This window comes from Dipodomys ordii, unplaced genomic scaffold, assembly GCF_000151885.1.
Source record: "Dipodomys ordii isolate 6190 unplaced genomic scaffold, Dord_2.0 Scaffold73, whole genome shotgun sequence".
NCBI classification, from domain to species: domain Eukaryota; kingdom Metazoa; phylum Chordata; class Mammalia; order Rodentia; family Heteromyidae; genus Dipodomys; species Dipodomys ordii.
Genome location: NW_012267289.1, coordinates 10,898,043 through 10,907,625, shown reverse-complemented (window position 1 = coordinate 10,907,625; position 9,583 = coordinate 10,898,043). Strand labels below are relative to the sequence as shown.

General features: G+C 38.5%; 1 protein-coding gene across 1 annotated transcript in view; it reads left to right on the top strand.

The window, feature by feature from the left end:
• Senp7 (SUMO1/sentrin specific peptidase 7) overlaps positions 1-9,583 on the top strand; it is a 95,460-nt gene that overhangs the window by 37,823 nt on the left and 48,054 nt on the right. The window contains exon 3 of the mRNA XM_013024097.1: positions 7,816-8,010. Within this exon, the coding sequence (XP_012879551.1) occupies positions 7,816-8,010 (195 nt within the window). The remainder of the gene's footprint in view (positions 1-7,815; positions 8,011-9,583) is intronic.

The window sequence follows — 9,583 nt, the reverse complement described above, 5'->3', positions numbered from 1 at the left end:
TGCATATGTGGTGCTGAGGAATTGAACCCAGGGCCTCATGCATGCAAGGCAAGCACTCTACCACTGAGCCACCTTCCCAGCCCAGGTCCTGTGTTTTATACTATCTGGAACATAGCAGAAAAACAACCCCATAATGTAGCAAATATAAGCAGGAGACCCCTGAGTATTACAACAAACATGTGTGTGTGTGTGTGATGTACCTGTCATCCCAGCTACGTGGGAAGGGTAAGTAGGAAGATTACCAGATGGGCCTGGGTATAAATGTGAGACCCTATCCCCAAAATTGCTAAATCAAAAAAGTCTAGATTATGGCTTATGGGCCATATCACATGCCTGGAAACACAAGGTCCTGAGTTCTAACCTCGGTAGTGCTAAATAAATAAATAAAAGATTTATAACAATACTTTAATAATTTTTCTTTTCCTGTTCCGTTACTAAAGTCTAGCTATATAGAACATAATCTTAATTCACAAATTCATTTTTAGTTTTGTATCTGCTGACTCTGAGTAAATTGACTTGCCCATATAAATTAGAAATTGGGAATTATTCTTGATACTTTTTTCTTTATGCTATGTAGTCAGTCATTTGCCATGTCTAGTTATTTGTAGATTTTCTAGGTTTTTAGGTTTTTCATATTTTCTGGATCTGTCTTTGCCAGATCTTTATTGCCATTTCCTCAGGATAAGTCCTAATAACTCTGTGCCATTATTACTGTGATAATAATTTGATTGGGCTTCCTGTGCACAGTCCTTTTTACTTTTATCATTCCTTATTTTTTTTGTTTTTGTCTTTTTTATTGTAAAGGTAATGCACAGCGTCTGTTTTTGTATTGATTCTGAAAATCAAGTCTTACTTGTCCCTCAGTTTGATATCTTTCTGTGTGTCTATCTGTGTGCCCTAGTCTTAGGGTGCTGTTGATAGCTCACTTGAATGTACAGTGCTGTTGTATGGATTGTGTGTTTTCTTATCTTGGAAGCAATCTCCTTTTCCTTTTTACTGATGTTTGTTTCTTTTGAATATTGAGTTCATAGTGTTTTGGGGAGCTTTGTTTGATTCTACCTTACATATTTATAAAGTTGATTTATTTCTGTCTTGTTTAACAGCCTGTTCATGCTTTATAACACTCATCACACTATATTATTTTGTTTCCCTGATAGTAACCTTCTTGCTTTTTATTTTTCCTTTTCCTAGATTAGTGTTTAGTAAAATGAAACAGATTTAGAGTCTCTTGAACTTAGCAAAAATTGTATTTTTCCCTACGTATCTGTGGTTGATTTATAAGGTATATGTTGAATTATGTCATCAGAGACAAGAATGGATTTAAAAATCTTATTACAGTACCATAAACTACAATTTTATAAAGCCATTAGATTAAACTTACAGAAAAATGAAATGAAATTAGTACTTGAGTCATTGTGTGTATATGTATGTGTGCTGTTTTGGGGGCTAAACTCTGGGCCTGGGCGCTGACCCTGATCTTTTTTGCTCAAGGCTACTGCTCTAACATTTGAACTATAGCTCTACTTCTAGCTTTTTTTGGTGGTTAAGTGGTGGTAAGAGTCTCACAGACTGGTTTTCTGCCTGGGCTGGTTTTGACCCATGATCCTCAGAGTTTACTCTCCTGAGTAACTAGAATTCTAGGCATGAACCACTGTTAATACCTTAACAGTTTTATTTATTTATTTATTTTTGGTCTGTTGTGGGGCTTGAACTCTGGGCTTGGGCGCTGTCTGAGAGCTCTTCAGCTTAAGGTGAGCACTCTACTGCTTGAGCCACAGCACCACTTCTGGTTTTCTTGTGGTTTTTATTGGAGATAAGAGTCTCACGGAGTTTCCTGCCTGGGCTGGCTTTGAACTGTGATCCTCAGATCTCAGCCTCCTGAGTAGCTAGAATTATAGGCGTGAGCTACTGGCGCCTGGCTCCAGTTTTTCAAAGTGTCCTCCCCTTTATGAAATACTTGAATTTCGTTATTCCCTTGCTGCATAAACAGAGGAACCTACAACTTTAGAAATAAGTGTTCAGAAACATAATCAGAAAATTCCTGGCATAGTACTTTACAGGCCCACATAGTTTGTGCTATATCTCACTGTACATTTCAAAACCTGTTTTTGCTTTGGTTAGTGTACTTGTCATACTTTGAAGTGTGATTTTATAATATTAGTGAACAAAGTTAATCAAATCTGCTGGGCACTGTTGGCTCACTCCTGTAATCCTAGCTACTCAGGAGGCTGAGATCTGAGGATCATGGTTCAAACCCTGCTCTGGCAAGAAAGGCCGTGAGACTCTTATCTCCGATAAACCACTCAGAAAATCAGAAGTGGTGCTGTGGCTCAAGTGGTAGAGTGCTAGCCTTGACTTGAAAGAGCTGAGGGACAGAGTTCAAGCCCAGAGTTCAAGCCTCGTGAACGACAAAAAAAAAAAAAGTTAAATCTCTTGTGTATTACTTGCTGATACTGTTTATATAGTAAAGCAAATTGTACATATGTGTGAAATGACAACTTTTATTCTTTCCTTCCAGATTGAGGTATATGAAATGATGTAAACACCTTTATTTACTTCAATTGCTAGTAGAAATTCTAAACATTTTAGCTTCTGGCAGTATAGGTATTAGGAATTTAGTTATTACTTTATAGATGTATATTCTTACAAGCCTGTTTCCTCAAGGTATCTAAAGTGGATATGCTGTCCATAGGTGATGGGAGGTACTTGTACTATGATATAAAGAGTTTTAAGTATATTCATTGCTAACTGATCATTTTATACTTTTTTTTTAAAAGATTGTTTTGATCAAGATTACAGAAGGTAAAAATATGATCATAATGCACTATGTGAAAAATCAAACAAAAATAAAGCACTGTGTGAATGAGAAATTTATATTTGAGTAAAAACAAGTACTTTATGAAAATGAAAATGCTGTGTACTTACTGTGTGCCAGGAATTGCACTAATTGCTTTAAATCTGTTATCTTTATTCAGTACTGTGTAAGGTAGATAATATTTTTATCCTTTTAAAGATGATCTATGCTGAAAGGCAGAAGCCATGGTAAGTATTTTCTCAAGAATATACAGTTATTATATGGTGAAATCTAAATCTTAATCTGTGCTTGCCTGACTTCAGAGTCTGTTCTTAATCCCTGTTGGGCTGTTTTTCTTTATATTTTACCCCCTCTGAACTTTTGTCCTTCTCATCAGAAAAGTAATAGTTGGATGTTACTATGTATTTCCTTTTTTGTTTGTTTGTTTGTTTGTCAGTCATGGGGCCTGAACTCTGGGCCTGGGCACTGTCCCCCAGTGCTTTAGCTCAAGGCTAGTACTTTACCACTTGAGCCACAGCACCACTTCCAGCCTTTTCTGCTTATGTGGTGCTGAGGAATCGAACTCAGGGCCTCATGCATGCAAGGCAAGCACTCCACCACTGAGCCACCTTCCTAGCCCCATAAATATTTCTTATATTGTCTAGTTCATTAACTTTTGAAGGTTCTATGTGTTCTTAGTTTTTTTCCTGTGGCATTTTTTCACATAGTAATAGAGTGTTTTCTAATGGAAAGAAAGATGTACTATTATATGCATACTGGGTTAATGTCTGGAATCAGAGGAACTTTAGAGACCCTTAAGGTATCTAGTATGTTAATGCAGCTTGGCATATAATCTTTTAAAGTGAATTTTGGTTCAATTTTGAATATTTTCTATTTTAGAGAAGACTATTAGCTCTGGTTCAACTTATGTGGTGTCATTCTCTAAGTTTCTTTATTTTTTTCTCTTTCTTCAAAATCTAGCAGCTTTACAAACAATATAAAAAAGAGTATGGTCATTTGTTATTCATAAGACAGTTTGAACTCAGAAATAATCCCCTTTCTCACTGACATTTTTTGGTTGAGGTTTTTTTTTTTTCAACTTTGTATAGAGCTAGTCTGCTGTTGTCTCCAACTCCCCTATTTTGTAGAAAAAACTTATTTTAGAAACTCAACATTTGAAAACATTTATGTTAGACTTTCAGGTATTTAAACATGGATACTAAATTGACAGTTGACAACTGAGTTATCAACTTAATGTATCCGATTTTTTCATCTCTCAAAAATGTTTTCTTTAAACGAAACTATTTATTTGGAAAAAAATAATCCAGCCAGGCGCCTGCCCTTCACGCCTGTAATCCTAACTACTCAGTAGGCTGAGAACTAAGAATTGCAGTTCAAAGATATCCCGGGCAGGAAAGTCCCTGAGACTCTTATCTCCAATTAACCACCAGAAAACTGGAAGTGGTGCTGTGGCTCAAGTGGTAGAGCCCTTGCCTTGCACTGAAGAGTTCAGGGACAGCACCCAGGCCCAGAGTTCAAGCCCCATGACCGACCAAAACAACAAAAAAAAATCCAAACATCAGCAAAATTCTCTCTTGCTTCTTTCCCAATATTTTTCTTATACTGATTCATTTCAGAGCAGTAGTATAAGATAAGATAAAACAAGTATTTCCCCAATTCTTCCAATCCTAGCATCTATCTATTTATCTTTCTATCTATCTAGTGTGTAGTACTGAGGCTTGAACTCAGAGTTAGGCACCCTTTCTGAGCTCTTATGCTCATAGCTAGTGCTCTACCATTTGAGGCACAGCTTCATTTCTGTTTTTTTGGTGGTTAATTGGAAATGACAGTCTCACAGACTTTTCTCTCCAGACTGTCTGAACTATCACCCTCAGATCTCAACCTCTTAAGTAGCTTAGTATTATTGGCATAAGCACCAGTACCTGGCTTCAATCTAGCATTTTAAAGGTGACTTATGTCAGACAGCAAGTTCATAAAGCAGACAATACTACATGGGATGGATCTCAGACATTTCCTATTAGCTTTGTTTTTAGATCATACATACTTATTTAATCGGTGTAGGACTTTTTGTGGTAGTTAGGCTAGATGTATATATTGTTAGCAGTTTCTTGAAGTAGCTATAGAAAAGTTCAGTTATGTTATATGGAATCTTTTTTTTTTGGGGGGGGGGTCGGACGTGGGGCTTGAACTCTGGGCCTGGGTGCTGTCCCTCAGCTCTTCAGCTGAAGGCGAGTGCTCTACCACTTGAGCTACAGCGCCACTTCCGGTTTTCTGGTGGTTTATTGGAGATAGGAGTCTCAGTCTCTCCTGCCCCGGGCTGGCTTTGAACCGTGATCCTCAGATCTCAGCCTCTCCTGAGTAGCTAGGATTACAGGCGTGAGCCACCAGCACCCGGCATATAGAATCTTTTTAAAGTTAGCATTAAGGATATGGAGTTATGGAATAAAACAAAACTCCAAACAATAATGGTTCCGGTTCTTCCACTAGTAAGAGCTACTTAAACTTTTCTGAGCTTTGGGTTTTCTATCTTTAAATAGAAAACTTTAAAGTTCTTGGGCTGGGAAGGTGGCTCAGTGGTAAAGTGCTTGCCTTGCATGCATGAGGTCCAGGTTTCGATTCCTCAGCACCACATAAGCAGAAAAAGCCAGGAGTGGTGCTGTGGCTCAAGTGGTAGAGCACTAACCTTGAGCTATAGAGCAGAGGGACAAGTGCCCAGGTCCAGAGTTCAGGCCCCATGACTGACCCCCCCCCCAAAAAAAAAATTAAAGTTCTCCTGAGGTCCTGTTTTTTGTTGTTGTTGGTTTTTTTTTTGCCGATCATGGGGTCTGAGCTCTGAGCCTAAGTGCTGTCCCTCAGTTCTGTAGTTCAAGGCTAGCACTCTACCACTTGAGCCACAGCACCACTTCTGGCTTTTTCTGCATATGTGGTGCTGAGGAATTGAACCCAGGGCCTCATGCATGCAAGGCAAGCACTCTACCACTGAGCCACCTTCCCAGCCCAGGTCCTGTGTTTTATACTATCTGGAACATAGCAGAAAAACAACCCCATAATGTAGCAAATATAAGCAGGAGACCCCTGAGTATTACAACAAACAACAAATTTCAGTGGTTTTCATATTTTTACTCAAAAGTACTCTGGCTTTTTAAAAGTATATCTGTTGTTTCCATAGGGTATCAATAAAGTAGTACTAGCCTTTTATTGATAATAGTCAAGTTATTAAGTAAAGAAGAAAGAGACAGACCACTTTAAAAATATAATACCTAACCATACTTATTACCGAGCATCTGTAATCCTGCCTGACCCTTTCCCCCAGGGAGGTGAGGCAGGCCCAAGAGATTGAAGCCAGTTTAAGCAACACACAGACCATCTCTTTAAAAAAATTTACACACACACCCCCCACACAATAGTGAGAGCAAAACAAACAAACAAACAAAACTACAAGAACCCTCAGTAATTTGACTAGACCAGTCAATTTTAAGAATCAGCTAGTGCTACCCAGGAGGCTGATATCTGAGGATCACAGTTCAAAGCCAACCCAGGCAAGAAAGTCTGTAAGATATTATCTCCTATAAATTACCTCTCAACAAGCTGGAAGTGGACTCTGGCTTAAGTAGTAGAGTCCTAGCCTTGAGCAAAAGAAGCTTAGGGAAGTACTCAGGCCCTAAGATCATGCCCCAAGACAGGTACCCCTCCTCCCTAAAATTCTGGAGATCAAACCTGGGCCTTGTAGATGATAGGCAAATAGTGATCTTGAGTGCATCATGTAATATAGCCAAGTACACCACTGTTGTTCATAACAGCAACCGATTAACTAAGCAAATAGGATACTTCTTCATTTTAAGAATATACCAGGCTTATGTACTACATTTGATATAGGCCTACCAATTTAAAGAAGTCTGGAGCTTTTAAGAAATGCATTTTAGTCGGGTACTGGTGGCTCATGCCTATAATCCTAGCTACTCAGGAGGCTGAGATCTGAGGATCATGGTTCAAAGCCAGCCCAGGCAGGACCAAAAATAAATAAATAAATGCACTTTAACTTTCGTTCTTTCTTTCTTTCTTTCTTTCTTTCTTTCTTTCTTTCTTTCTTACTTTCTTTCTTTCTTTCTTTCTGTCATGGGGCTTGAACTCTGGGCTTGGGCGCTGCCCCTCAGCTCTTCAGCTCTCTTCCACTCTTCTTCAGCACTCTACCACTTCAGACACAGCACCACTTCCGATTTTCTAGTAGTTTATTGGAGATTAGAGTCTCATGGAGTTTCCTGCTCAGTCTGGGAACGTGATCTTCAAATCTCAGCCTCCTGAGTAGCTAGGATTACAGGCGTCAGCCACCAGCGCCCGGCTGCACTTTAATTTTCTAAACATTTAACTTATTGACTCTTTTTTTTTTTTGCTTATGTGGTGCTGGGGAATCGAACCCAGGGCCTCATGCATGCAAGGCAAGCGCTCCACCACTGAGCCACCTTCCCAGCCCCAACTTATTGACTCTTTGCTTGATATTACTGTAATGTTAAGTATATACACTATTACCATGATATTAGTTGTTTCATTTGTGTAATGTGGTACTGCCATAAACACAAGCTGAACACCTTTTTTCTTGGCTGTAGCATTTGTTATTTGCCAAATGTTAAGGATCTTTCTATTTGAAAAGACAACAAAGATTTCTTGAATTTTAGTGACCTATGTTTTTCATTAGAACTGGAAAAAGAGAAGCTTTTTTATGGGTGAAATCTAGTGAAAAACTTCAAGCACTTCAATAGCATTCATGATTTACTGTAATAACATGCTAGTGCCACAATTTCTAAGAAACAAGTACTTCTAAAAACAAAAAGATTGTATTTATTCAAAAATTTGAGTATTCATGTGTTGATTTCCAGGGTAGTATGGTTCTAATAGCTTACTTGTGCTAAAATGACAATATCTGAAAATACAGCTTCCTAGAGTACATTTTTCTTAAACTGAAAACTCTGGTGCAGTATGGTATTTGTTATTCTGTATGACAGGATACCCAAAGTTACGTTGACGAATGTCCTGGGAACAGAGTTAGGAAGAAAATACATAAAGAGCCCACCTGTAACTGAGGCCAGTTTGAGTGATCCAGACAACCTGAAATCAGAGCAACTTTCTTCCTCATCTGATGGCAGCCTAGAATCTCTTCAAACTCTAAATCCTCACAAGACGTACTTTTTATCTGAAAGGTATGTTTAGAGATATCTTTACTCAAAATATTCTCTTGAACCACAGATAATGTTATTGGCTAGACATGAGGTAAATTGTGCTATGATGTCTAGCATAACTGCTGTGTGTGTGTGTGTGTGTGTGTGTGTGTGTGTGTGTGTGTGTTTTGGTCCTGGGGCTTGAACTCAGGATCTAGGCACTGTACCTGAGCATGTTTGGCTCAAGGCAATTGCTCTATCACTTGAGTAATAGTGCCACTTCTGGCCTTTTCAGTATTTGTTTCTCCTTTATTATCTATAAGCTCTGTAAGGAGAGATATCATATCTTTTTCATTCATAGCCAGTGGTTAGCTCAATAAAAACTGAATTTTGTACACTTAGGTTAATTTTTTTTTTGGTCAGTTGTAGGGCTTGAACACTGAGCGTAGGTTCTGTCCCTGAGCTCTTCAGCTCAAGGTGAGCGCTCTACCACTTGAGCCACAGCACCACTTCCGGCATTTTTCTTTTTGCTTATGTGATGCTGAGGAATCGAACCCAGGGCCTCAGACATGCAAGGCAAGCGCTCTACCACTGAGACACCTTCCCAGCCCCTGTGAAACTCTAATCTCCAGTTAACTAACAAAAAGCAGGAAGTGATAGAGTACTTGCCTTGAGTGAAAAACTAAGGGAGACAGAGTTAAGAACAACCATCAGTGTTAACATGAATCAAAAACATGCATGTATTTAAACTCCAATTGTCTTAACTTCACGGACAGATTTTTCTAAAATTGATTGTAAGTAAACAAGCTTGCAAAAATATACTCTAAATAATTTTAAGGATTTTTTTTTTTGTTTCTTAGTGGTATAATCCTTGCTCAAATTTTTCATCACAGTCCCACGATAACACACAAGCGTCTTGTGCAACACCTGTCTGTAATTCTGCTTTATGTACAAGGCAGATGGTCTCCCGTAGGGCTGAATGGGGTTTCCATTATTCTGCATTAATGATAGATGCTGCTATATTTGGCACAGATAAAACATAGTGTTCAACGATCTTGTATAGTAGCTTTGTGCTGAGTATGTTCATAATGACTTCTATAATTAATCACCTAGTTGTGGCAAACAGGTGATCCTGGGCATGGCTAGTATCTCATTACATTTTTTGGCATAAGATTGCCATGCACCACCATGAGAATCTTAGGCATCAAGCAGTCAGGAGGCTGCATGGCGTATTTAATGGATTAAGGTATCCTGGATTTGATTGTCAGAAGCAGAAGTGGATAGAGTAGGGGGGAAATTGCTACTGTACAACCATGGGATCTGATGAAGAAATGCTTCAGGGTCAGATATAATTCAGTAATATTTTATTGCATGTATATACTTATGTTTTGTTGATCTGTTCATTTGCTGACAGACACTTGGGTTGATTTATTTTCCCTACTATTATGAAAAATAACAAACATGGATATATAGTATTTGCTTATGTCTGTTTTAAATTCTTTTAAATTTGTTTCAGAGAGTAGAATTTGTGGATTATATGGCAATTTTTTTTTTTTGGGTCCAGTCATGGGGCCTGAACTCTGGGCCTGGGCGCTGTCCCTCAGCTCTTCAGCTC